Here is a 13,916-nt window from a genome sequence, read left to right on the forward strand (position 1 = left end):
ACACACAACAACTTTCTTGGCATTATTAATGGAGTGGTTTGCCATTGCCTTCTCCATTTCACACACAAGTTAATAATAATCAACTAATGTGCAGATTTCGTCACGACGTTTTCCTTCACCGGAAGCAAGTGGTGGACGATGAAAACTACTATACATGAACCAGACTGGTATACAAACTCATGTGGTACGAGTAGGATGCGAACCTGGGACCTTTCGATCCACAGGCGGGCGTCTTAACCATTACACCACCAACGCTTCTACAACATACTACGACGCATATTTCACTTGTAATGAATTATCGGCAAATAGTTTGCCGAATTTCGCGGCTCCGAATATTTATCGTTTACCTTGCGGTAAAATAAGCTCACATACAAACTCCGCCGAAGTCAGATAGTTACGTTAGTGAACATACATTCATTCATTCGCGTCAGCATCTGATTTAATTCTTCGATAGTGACAAAAAAATATTTCAGTGCAACCTTGTCGGGTTCCTGGCGACCATCAGATCGTGTTTATCATAATGATACATTGTCATCCAATCTAAACGTGTGAGTAGAATTTCAGCTAAGTCGGTTCTAGATATCTGTTTCAAAATTGAATTACAAGATTCCACTCGAACATACAGATAGTCATACATACATACAAAATCTTGTAATAAAAAGAATATAACACTGGTCTACAAATACAAATGACTTCATCTAGAAATATAAAGACGTCAAAATATTACAATCCACAATACGTCGAATTTACCTCACAATTTGACACAGCTCTTATGACGTTGAAGAAACGACTTATTCTTACACTCATAAGGTCGAAAGTTAACTATTTTGGTGTAAGATGTGACTTTATTCGCAGGCAATCATTCGAACTTGTGAATGCTTTGAATGGAGTTGGGAAAGGCATTCCGGAGGCTTAGCTTTGGGCTCGGAAAGTATTTATATGATGGAGCCGATCTGGATAAAGATATTATTCAGGAATGAGCAAACTTTTGCATTTAATGCGTATATAATGTGTGTTTTTGATATTACATCACTTCTTATTGTGTTTATTTATTTACTATATGTTCTATGATTATGTTAAGCGGGTTGCATTAAATGAGAAATTGATCTTTTTGTAGTTAATCTAATTGCAAAACCATTTATAACAGATATGTAAAATGTAAGTGCTGAAGATACGCAATACTGAAGATATGCTGTGTACACTAAATTTGGGCACTTGTTCAGTAATGTATAGCGCTGAAGTATAAAAATGCAAAATTGTAATTTGTCTCTATGTGTATCTTAACAAATAAATAAATAAATAAATTAAAAAAAAAGAAAAATGTATCAGTTGTTTCAGTAAACTAAATAGTGTGGCCACTCAATGATCGAATGTGATTTAATAAATACAATTTTAACAATAACAAGAAGAATTATTGATATTAACGGAAATCATTTTGCCTTATGGACTTACAATCAACGAAGGTTAGCAACATTAGCAATCATCATCATCACAAATGCTAGTTATTATCATAATACATTTTATAAAAACATAAACAATAGAAATTCGTGACTTGAGTCGTCTTCGAGAATAATATCTATTTAATAATTTATGTAACATTGATGAACAAAAGAACGGGTAGATGAAAAGCGTGCGACTTTCTGCAAGTCCCAAGTTAAAACGATTCATTTGAAAACTTGAATAATTAGTAGTTTTCCATTGTTACAGGTGAAAGGGGAGCAGTAATGGGCTGACTCCCTGAAGACGCCGACGGCAAAACCTTCACGACTATGGAAATTTGAGACACTCCGCAAAATGACGAACGTTAAATTAAAATTGATGTTTTTTCTCCTTAACTCCCTACTGTCAGCAGATATCATCCACGCCAGGCCTTATTCCGACAAAAATAACACAGATATTGTTATTAAGTTCACCACTGATAGCAATAATACATTTAACATACCAGTAGACTCAAATTCCGATACACTAATCGTTGCAAGTGATGACGAAACTCCAGAAGAAACAAACAAAAGTTCCAACAATCAATTAGAAGCTATAGTCAACGCGGAGCAAGACCGTGACGAAGCTATGTCAAAAAAAGTTATGACAGATCAAGTCAGCATTCTAGAAGTTAACAAAAAAGATGCTGCAGCCATTGAAAACCAATTGAACACATCAAGTTCTGTACTGGACGATATAATAGATTCCGAAACTGACAGAGAAGAGACTTTGACGGATATATTATTTAGGCCGGAGTCAGAATTTACAGAGGATATGCCTAGGTTTGAATTTTTAATTGCAGCTAAAATAAACAGTAGTGATGTTAGTAATAATAGGAGTGTAGTGAAAGATGACGGGTTCAGTGATAATAGGTTAGAAAAGGACAGGAACAGTAGTGATGTGCTTCGGAAGGTGGATTATGTAGAATTAGTTGAGGTGCCAACGAAGATTAGTGAAAATAAGAGTGCGTATTTGATGAACATCACTGGGCATGAGTTGGATAATGATTTGGCACCTGACACAAGTGAGTATTTTATACATTACAATATAATAATACATATCTACCAAACTTTAATACTTAAAAGTCTCTATTCTCAAATTTTACCGCTACATTAGAAATTATAAATAATTCATAAACAAAACCATGTCTGGACATGATAATGCGAATATATTTTTCACAAAAGTAGTCTAAATTGATAGCCTAGTAACCAAATATGGCCTAGTCTAGCCTACTTGGCAGATTGCCACACAGTCTCCTCGCATTCTGAATACCCGCTCATGTTTGCAATGTAAACTGCTATGAATTGCAGCTACATTACATATTCAAAGTCAGTCCACCTAGAATTTATAACAAGTGCATAGGTATGTCATAAGAAAATATATTTGTAGTACAGTTTGTAAAGCTGTTTCTCCTATTTGTCTGTGGGAAACCTAAAATCTTATCCTATTACATAAGGATTTATCATTTAAACGTGGGAAACTTAGTTGTTTAAATAAAATTTCTATTTTGTTTTAAGCATAGGTACATAATTACAATTATGAGTAAGTTTATGATATGACACCACCTATTGTCATCTCTTCTCACTCTTTCATTACAAATGTTTTCATTTGGAATGAAATAAATTATAAATCTAGAAACATACGAATATAAACATACAATTAATTCACTGGGATGTTGTACTATTCATTTATTTAGTCAGTATGTCTCGCTCATGTTTCGTTCCAAACCTTTCGTCAAATTAGCGCCTGCTATAAAATGCATGTCGAGCGCGTCGTTTCATGAATTTGCTATTTTACATAGTCAGGAGAACGTATATCATGACAAGCTTAGTATTTTACAAAGAGAATCTCTTTAATTCCTATTCCTATTATAAAAGGGATAGATTAGTAAGTTAGTCTTATAATACCGTATCAGTAAATTTACGAAAAACTAAGTTAACCACCATTGATGGACAGATTTTCTCCATATCCTCCCTGAGATGTCATACAAGACGGATAAAGAAGCCTTAACAACTAAGGGGCATTAATATATTCCCAAAAGTGATGTCAGGCGGTCGGTTGTAAAGACACGCCGAATTTTTTTTTCAAATCCCGTGCATAGCCGAGAAAGTAATCGGAAAACGCCCAAATGAGTTTTCTTGATATGTAAAGATAAATTATTATCTGTCTTTATTATCAGATGAGAGAGAGAGAGCCAGTAACACTGGTGTGTGTGGGCACATGACCTCTCGCAGTGTTGTCCGTGTTCTCAGGCTTCACCGACCTGCAGACACTGTTCCTGGCCTGCTTCGGGACTTTGCTGCCTCTCCTGGCTGTGCTGTTCGCTACGCTACTCATTCGGTGAGCCACCAATTCTTGTATCCCCCATTATGATAAAACAGGAAAGATCTAACTTGATAGAGGGATGTTTGCTGATACGATGATGCTACGTTGGCTCTGCACACGGCTTGGGTAACCTTGATTCTGGAGTTGAACGAGTGTGTTGTTGCTAACACAGTTGTCAGATTTTATTAGTCGTCTAAAGTATCACAAGACCTTTATGACTACCTACATATTGTTGCTTTTAGTGAAAACTTCGTCAACCAGTGTGCAGGTTTCTTCACGATGTTTTCCTTCACTGGAAGCGAGTGTATACGTGAGGCAGATTGTCATACCAACTCAACATTCAGTGAGATGAGTAGGATTGAACCTGGAACCTTGATAACAGGCGGACGATCTTAACCACTTGGACAGCACCACCTGAAGCGGTCCCGGTTTCTTGAGTAATGTATCTACCAAACTACAGCAAATGTTTATTCTAAATAAACTAATACATTACTTACTTTATTTCAAGTAAACATCTGCTGTAGTCACTTCATTTTCTATCAATATTCTCATACATAAATAAAATAACATATATCGGAAAGTGGCGCCAAACGTGTCACCCGGTTCAGTAAAGCTTATTGGCAGTCCCGTCAGGATTATGTCCCGGGCCATTTGCTTCATCCTTACGTAGGCGGATAATACTTAATATTTGTCCCTTTATCTGTTAGATTACTGATATTTAGGTAGTTATAATGATCACAAAATGGTACACAATTGGATGTTTGAAAGGCTGTTATCAAAATAAACGAAAGAAAACGATCCCTTTATACAGTAAGTAGTATATATTTGATGCACGTAAAAATATATAATAACCCCGTGTGGCAGCACCCAGGCCTATCCGGGTAGATAACAATTGATTACACTTAGTAGCTTTATCTTCGTCTATACCTAGTTTAAGTCTTTATAATATTTCGTAAGTGCAATCTTCGATTGTTTACTATGGCGATACGGGGTAGGTCAAATACTTATTATCAGCATTGCAACCGCTCCATACTTTATAATTACAACAACATTATGACATACAGCATTTAAGCGTACAGCATTTAGCGGACCGGTAATGGAGAGAATTAACAGTCTGCTGTTAATTTTGCTGTGTATTGTTACGGGTTTATTGTATTTGTGGTAATAGTCGACGGTTGTTATGAAGCTAGGGAGGGGAATAGGCTGTGTCTATGGTTCAAGTGTCACTAGTAATAAGTCCCGGTTTTACTCGGATATTACACCAATATCATAATTAGTAAATACTCTAATTATCATAATCTCTCATGTTCCTGTTAAATGTGACTTTTCTTGCCCCAGGTGACTTTAAATCGGTATTAGAGTTATGTATGACATAAGAGTTATATATACCAACCAGAAAACGTTACGCCGCCCCAAAAACATTCCATGGCCATGATCGAGAGTTTAATTTTTTTTCTTCTTTTTGTTGTATCATACCACCAGAACCATGATTGTGGCCGATGTATTTAAATGAGTATTTTTTTTATCTAGTTAGCAAGTAGTTTGTAGCTGGTGAGAAATAACTATAATATAAAAATTGACGAGGAAAAGCCTGCGAAGGTCTAATTTCTGAATAAATGATTTGAATTTGAATCTATTGTTAAGAACATATAGTTTAATGTAACGTAGTATATATGGTAACTAACGGTAACGGATGCTAAATATTATTATTTAGCTTGGCTCGCGTCAATTTCCTACGAAAACAGGTATTTTTTCCGGAATATAAAGTAGTCTATTTATAATTCTCCGTATTCCTAACAATGCATGTGAAATTTCAAAACGATTTGTTTAGTAGATAAAGCCAGAAAAGGTAACAAACTTACTTTCATTTTTATAATATTAGTTAGGTGGAATCCATAGCAGACACATCAAGCCTACAAAGGCGTAACAAAAATAGAATGGATTCGCTGAATGTCTGTTGCGGGTAGTGGATTGGCCCTACGTATTATATATATTCACATCGGTCGAGTGCACTGACATTTGATTTAAAATAACCAAGAAAAAAAAATTATTGATTGGTTGTCATACAACTGAAACGCTAAAAGGTGCTCACTTGATATACAAATATCCATCATGCCAATAGTCTGAGGATTTTATTTGGAAAATAAACAGTTCTTTACATGTCTAAATGAACGCTCTGGAGAAGAAAAAAATAGGATAGCGCAGTGAGCTAAGGGAAGAAACCACAGACTTATATATTAGTGAAAGAAACCAAGAAAACACATACCGAGAGAGCTATAGAGAGAAATACCGATTAAAATTCATTCAATTAATTTGAGAACTTTATATGACACGACATCTGCCTTCTCTTTTATTTCATCTAGTAATGCCCTTCTTGCCTTTCCTTTTCCTCTTCTTGCTTCAATTTATCCTTCAATCAGATATTTCATAAAGTTGTCGTGACGTATAAGGTGGCCAAACATCTTTCCCCTTCTTGTCTCTATTGCTTCCAATAACGTTCTTCTCTCTTTGATCTTGTCTAGTACTTCTTCATTTGTTTTATTATCTGTCCAATTTATTATCTCCATGCGCCACCACCACCACATTTCAAAAGCTTGTAAACGCATTCGATTAAAATAATCAAAACTAAATTAAAAATTTAAGCAATCCCCAATTACGGAGTCTCTGGCATCCTCCCTGCTAGATAAGAGCTGATAGTTCCAAAGGAAACGCACATTTCCAAACATAGCTAAGAACACCCTCTATTCAAATATCAAATTAAAGAATAAAAACTAGATTACAATCGGTTTCCATTGCTTCCGTTAAAAGGAACAATTTTAAGTAATTAGGCAGTGAGTGTACTCGACAAGTTTAAACCACGGTTATTTTTATTACGAAACTTGCTTTCGATCTGAAGGCTCCGTATTATCGGGCCAAAGGTCAGGACCTCATATTTTGGGCACGTTACGACGCGCTCTAGTGTTTCCGTTTTTGCAGATATACTTACTCTGGGATTTTAGGTGGCGTGTGTAAAATACACGTTTATTTTACAGAGTTGTGTTTCTTTTAAGAGATATTTTGTTGAAAAATGTGTTTCGAGTTGATATGGCTGTTGCCGCCTATCAGCTGGCAACACTAGAGGTTTATCAACCAATCTTGACCAGTATATTTGTAAAATAATAAATAAATATATTACGACAAATCACACAGATTGAGTTAGCCCCAAAGTAAGTTCGAGACTTGTGTTATGGGATACTAACTCGACGATACTATATTTTATAACATATACATATATAGATAAACATCCAAGACCAGGGCCAATCAGGAAAAGATCATTTTCCATCATGACCCGACCGGGGATCGAACCCGGGACCTCTCGGTTCAGAGGCAAGCACTTTACCACTGCGCCACCGAGGTCGTCAAATTTACTTAGTGTATTGCGAGGACAATATTTTGTTGGATTCTGAATGGAACCACACAGAATTTATAGAAGTGGAACTATGATCGTACAACGCCCTACGAGTCCAATTTGACAATGCTTTCAGGGTGATGATGGGGTTGCCTAGGTTCTGTACTGCATCAGGGATGTTCAAGGATTGCTTTTATGCTTCTATGCGTAAAAGGTGCGCGTCCCTGGTGCTGAGGGTGCGGGGCGGCCCCAACAGCATCCTGAGAATGGTGGCCAACAGACTAGACTGCATATATGTTAACCACTGTTGTGCTATCTCACATGGGATGGTTCAGCAGTGATTAAATATTATTTTTTATTGTTTTAAAATATGTTACTAACAATAGGTTAAGGCTGATATAGTATTAACAAAACTGGACAAAAGTCTGAATAAAAATTTCTTTATTATTAATAGGTGATCGATGCTGTCCCCCTTGAAGTGAGTGTAGGAATGATTTATCACTATATAGTATGAATAAAGCAGCTTCCCGCTGTCAGTCCCTATGTATGCATCTTTCAAATTACGCAACTAATTTTTATGCTGTTTTTTTATAGATAATATGATTCCTAAGGAATCATTATGGTTTTACCCGAGCGAAGCCGGAATGGGCCGCTAGTTACATAACAAAATTGATATTTAAATTTATCTATACTAATTCAATAGGAAACAATCAATTAAACTTTTAATACATACTAAAAAAGTTAAACCAAAAATTAATAGCTATTGTTCAAAATACAGATTGTAATTATTTAAAGAAATACTTGTTTGTGAAGTGAAGAAGAAAAAGTAGCAAAGCAGACTCTGGGCTCAGACGCTCAATGGCGGCGGAAGATACCGGGAAAACGCTCGATTAGAGAGAGATTCGTTATTTGTCTATTGCCGCTACTTTAACATCCAAATTAGATTCGTCTCGAGGTTAACTAAATCACCAACATCAGTCTCAGTAAATTCATAAATTCGATTGGATTCTATTCCGTTCCGCGGAACTGGGTCGGCCGTAATCGAATAAACTATGTTACGAACTTGGGACATCTAATTTAGAACATTGTTTGGTATAAAGTTTTTATTTACTAAATACTAGTTTACGTCCGCCTTGTCCGCGTTTGTCTCCTGCGTCCGTTCATAACTTATTATTATAGATATCTCGGGATAAGCGACGTATCGCGATGAAACCTATATCAGATTTTAAGTTAGACCTTCCGATATACAACTGCAAAACCGCATCAAATTCCTATCGGTAGTTTTTGCGTGATGTATGTTTGTTCGCGCATCATACAGACAGAGAGACAAAAATAAAAATAAAATGTTTTGGCTTTTATTAGTCCCATAAAGATCATTCTAATATTATATATGGTGGTATAATATTCGAGCGATATTTGCCCAGGTAACTAAGGTGGGGTGGGGGGGGGGTCTATAATAAAATTAAAAAAACGTGTTTCCAGAATACAGACACAGTACCACGACTACCCTTTACGGGATAGACAGAGTCAAGGATTGGGAAACTGAGCTGTATTGTATGGTGGGATTGAGATTAAATTGTGACAGGTTTTAGTCCATTGATATGAATCTTCAGTTTATAGCCCTTTCCCTTGATTAACTTTTACAATTAGCGAGGGAGACAAGTGGCATATGAATAAAACAATAATAAAAACTGTAAACATAGAGAAGAATAGTTATACATTATAAGTATAGCTTACCGCTCGTCTTCGTAGCGAATAGTCGTATTCGTAGGCGAGTGTCTACGCACGCGTAGCAAGCACTGTGTGGCGCTCGTAGCCGTCTACGTACAGACACCAACGGTCTACGAGCGGTACGGTATTAAGCGCTTGCATTTTCCTAAACGCACGCTGCTATCAATGATTTATAACACGGCCATACTTTTTTTTGTCACGCGTTAATTGGAACGAGATCTCTCCTGACGTGTTTATTTGTTAGACAAATTAAAAAGCCGCCGACTTTCAATATTCATTTCGCTACAACTCTTTTGAACGGCCGAACCGATTTTCATTAAACATGGCTAAGAACACTCGGGATAAAATTAACTATGACACAAAAAAATCTAAACGAAAATCGGTCAATCAGTTTGGGAGCTACGATGCCACAGACAGATACACGGACAGACACGTGAAACTTATAACATCCCTCTTTTTGCGTCGGGAGTTAAAAAACATGAGGGAAATTACATTTTCGAAAAAAAAATCCGATAACCTTGTCTTGTCATCAAAGGTTAAGTAACAAAATGCCATTTTATAATATAAATCTATATATAACAACTTCTGTCATATTTTGTCTTACTCATAGCTCAGAAAACACAATACTTACTTTTTTAAATTCCGGACAGGATAAAAAAGTAACAATGTAACATTAAGCTCTAGCTTGGAACCGTGCCAGCACTGTATCGTGTCCGGCCAATTGTCCGGCCGTCCGGCGACCGTGTCCGGACCGGACGGCGGCGCTAACGATACGTCTGATTGGTGTATCTAAACAGGAGATGGGTTTTGATTGGTGCGGAATTGCGTACTGAATGAACATAATACGGTTATTCCCGCCGCAAACATTATTTGGCAGGAGTTATTGAGATCGCGGTAGCAATCGCCCAAGTATTGTTTCAAAATGGATTCCTAAATTGCCTTTTTACAGTCTATGTTTGAATTAAAATTTAATTTTTAACCCCCGACGCAAAAAGAGGGGTGTTATAAGTATGACCGCTAAGTGTGTCTGTACGAGGCACCGTAGCTCATAAACGGGTGAAACGATTTGGATGCGGTTTTTTTATTTGATAGCTAATATTTATGCGGTGGTTCTTAGATAAATGTTTGATCATAATCTGTTCCCCCGTTCTAAAGTTGTAGCGAAATTAATGTTGAAAGTTGGGGTTTTCTAATTTGTCTAATAAATAAAATTGTTTATATAGTTAACAATAATTTTATTTTAAATATTTCGCAGGTGTATGTGTCGCCGGTGGTGTCCAGGGTGGTGCAAGAAGTCCACTGGATCCTCCGTCTCAGAAAGCAGTGAGAAAGACGCTAAGCAGCAGGTCAGTAGCTCTGTGGCTCTGTTGGTGTTTGTGATAGGTTTGTATACTATAGTTATGTTATTACCTGAAACAAAATGAATTTATTTGCATTTGTTTGTTCGATATAACTTAATTACATAAGAAAACACATAGAATTTTACGCGGACTTATCCCACTGAAGGATCTCTTCCAATCAACCGGCAAGAAAATAAATAGTAATTTTTATTATTAACGATCATAGCACTGAGTACAAGCAAAATTTTAATAACTTATCAAAATCATACAAAATAAAGCGTCAATAGCCGGTTATTTTATCCAACTCTGCACATTTATTTATCAAACGCCTGAAGCGTTTGAATAGCAATCTCGTAGGCCGTCGGAATATTGTGGCGACAACAAAAGGATTCTGGCATCCGCGGCGGGTAGGAATCACCAAGTCGGGATATGTCGTCTTTTTAAAAGGCTAAAGGTATGGCAATCTATCAAAGATATGGCTTTTATTGAATTTGCGATGACCAATAAAGAGACTTATTCTGCCAGATTAGGGTTTAAAACTGTAGGTAGGTATATGGATTTTATATATTTGGAGTTTATATTTATTTAACCTGTTTTTCTATATAATTTTGTTATTTTAGTCGAAGCTACAACAAGTATTTGTTAAGGAGATAATTAATGTTGTAATTATAGGGTAACACATAGGGTACCTACTTTGTAAGTAATAAAGTTATTTGCTTAGATCGCTGGTATATTAACCTAACCACAGGAATCCAAATGAGATGTGGAAATTATAGATTTTTATGAGTAAGATCAGCTATATTTTGAATGAATGAAGCACATTCATCGATTTACGTCTTCAAATGGAAAAGTAATCGCCATCTTCCACCAGTTTGGTGCAGGCCTCCTTCAATCTTCTTCAATTCGCTCTGTTTTGGGCAGTTAATATCCAGTTGTGTCCAACCCTTACTAATGGGTAAGTAAATTTATATTCAATTTCCTTCAAAAGCCGTCTTTGGAATTGAAGATTGCCCATATATTTCATGAACTGAAATGCTATGATACAACGACGACGAAAAAGGTGATACAAAAAAAAGAGAAACTTTATTTTTATCTCGAAATGTATACATTTCAGTTTATGGGTGTATCTCAGAGCGTTTCGACCGCTGCGGCCGCGCTTTCAATACGATCCGTCAATTTTCTTGAGGAAGGAATAATTTCCATAATAAATCATTCACAAAATTGACATTACCACAGTACAGATTAATTATTTTAAAGTCAGATAGCTAATTCTTGTCGTACCTAGTGCTATTTTACGATACACTTTTTTGGAAAATAATTATACTCTGTAAATATATGGCCCAAGTCACCTACAAATTTGTATAGGATTCAAAATCTCATTACTGCCTGATTGCAGTCGAACTGCATTTTTGGTTGCAACGCGAGAGCGACCATCTCACGTCTCGCTCGCACGCGTATATTAGAGGGAGACAGCAGAGTGTGCTTGACCTATGCTTGCCGACGACCGATTTTGGCAATTCGAACCTCAAAATGGTATCGCATATGGTCAGCATCTAAAAATAACGATGAAGCATATTTAGATTGTATGACATCCGCTGCTTCATGTGGAAGTGAATAAAACACTTAAAATTTACAACATTGCCATGTTTCATTCCATCCTTTCCTTTCCATTTCAATTCTTTTCCTTGTTTGTAACAAATAAACAAACAACTTGCGATTTACCAACTTTATAATAAATTAGATCGATTGATTAATCGATAGGTTCAATGTTATTTTTATTTATTAAGAAAACCTACAACTGGATAATAAATTCTTAAATATCAATGATAAAACCACAGTGAAATAAATGCAGTATTAAAATGTAAAAGGTCTATTGACCTATAAAATACAATTTTAATATAATTTCTGAACGAAAGTTCAAGACGTGGTCTCCAGAGTGGCGACATTTAAATGGAATTGGGCTGGACACTGGGCTAGAAGGAATGATGGAAGATGGAGTAAAACTGTAACTGAGTGGTACCCCAGAACTGGAAAACGGAGCGTAGGACATCCGGCGGCTAGATGGGTCGACGATGTAAAGGAAATTGCTGGCAACAACTGGATGGGGATGGCCCAGGACGGAGACGGAAGGAGACCTATGCCCAGCAGTGGGTCACTGAGGGCTGCAGATGATGTTGATGATGATAATTTCTGAAACACCTGGTGACATCTGACGTAGTTTTACAATACAACCACAGTAAGACGGCGATCAAAGTAAGGCAGTGAAACTGAACTGTGTCCAACTGCAATGGTCTATCAAAAAGAATTCAAAATCTAACATATACAAATTTAATTCACGTCCCATACGCGATCAATAAATTTGAGAACGAGGTTTCTGTCTTGAGATTTCACCTCCCTATACAGACACGACTTTTACGTGACGTATAGGCAGGTTAGATCTATGCTAGGAAACAGTAGAATGGAGAACACTCCATCAATATGAATCTCGTCCTATAATAAGCATCTTGAACAAAATATATCCCAGTTTTCGACACAATAGACATACTGAACAGAATAAGTTCGTCAGTTTAAGAATAAACATAAAATGTTGGAAAAATATCTTCAAAAGGCTTTATTGAAAGGAAAGTGCCCGTAGGTTTTATTAATAGCTATCAATTTTACGTCTCATCATTATGGATTAAGGGTGGGATTATTTCTCAACTAACTTTCCGCTCACTTGCTTCCTAACCTAACCCGCGGATTCGTCTGTGTGAAAATTGTTTTCCGAGGAAAATAATTGAATCTGCCTTGTTTGCAGAAATCTAATTAAAAATTCTTTATTCAATTTAGGATGATATACACACTTATTGACGTCAAAAATTTACTTAAACTATTATAAGTATTCTGCCGACCTCCAAAGCACAGGTGAAGAAGAAGCGGCGCAACAAACTTTACCTATTCTTCTAAGACGTCAATTAACAAATATGGGTTTTATCTCAATGTGGATCTATCTAAGAAACCGAATACTGGATACTACTGGAGAAGACAGATAGACCTTTTTAAGATAATGGGGTCAGGTGGTAGTACAGCCCCTGATCGAAAGGTCTCAAGTTCGAATCTTACTTGTGGCAAAAAAAGACAGTAGTTCATTTTAAAATTTTTTTTTCTCAGTTAAAATTCATCACACATGAATATTACTTTGCTGTCGGTACCGAAAGAATCTATATGTACAGTGATCCTATCCTCTAGTACTTACGAATACTGATTGCCTTCACCCGTGAGGCGCACACACGCGAAGCACTGACCCGAACAAAAACTTATTTGATGCAATGCACGCAGCGCGCTAAACCGCGGTGCGTTAGTGCTAAACAAAGTATTATACAAACAAAGTAGCTTCCCGCTGTCTGTCCTCATATATGCTTATATCTTTAAAAGTACGCAACAGATTTTGATGTGGGTTTTTTAATAATAGTGGTTATACTCGAGAGAAGCCGGGACGGCCTGCTAGTGCTCTCTATTTGACATTTGTTTATCATATTCTAAGCATATGTAATACGAGTATTATCTGAATAAGTGTCAAAAATACCTTAACTTCAATGCATCCATCTAAAATCATTTAATCAAAAATTAGACCTCCACAGGTACTTTTTCACGTCAAATTTTAAATTAAGATT

At 36.4% G+C, this 13,916-nt stretch overlaps 1 protein-coding gene across 2 annotated transcripts in view; it reads left to right on the forward strand.

The window, feature by feature from the left end:
• LOC128675028 (uncharacterized) overlaps positions 1-13,916 on the forward strand; it is a 51,472-nt gene that overhangs the window by 16,554 nt on the left and 21,002 nt on the right. Inside the window, exons 2-4 of one of the 2 annotated variants that reach the window (XM_053754087.2) lie at positions 1,708-2,503; positions 3,714-3,819; positions 10,179-10,269. In XM_053754087.2, the coding sequence (XP_053610062.1) occupies positions 1,795-2,503; positions 3,714-3,819; positions 10,179-10,269 (906 nt within the window). In that variant the 5' untranslated portion in view covers positions 1,708-1,794. The remainder of the gene's footprint in view (positions 1-1,707; positions 2,504-3,713; positions 3,820-10,178; positions 10,270-13,916) is intronic. The other variant, XM_053754088.2, reaches the window with a different exon arrangement.

Source organism: Plodia interpunctella, chromosome 13 (assembly GCF_027563975.2).
Source record: "Plodia interpunctella isolate USDA-ARS_2022_Savannah chromosome 13, ilPloInte3.2, whole genome shotgun sequence".
In the NCBI taxonomy this organism is placed as follows: Eukaryota; Metazoa; Arthropoda; class Insecta; order Lepidoptera; family Pyralidae; genus Plodia; species Plodia interpunctella.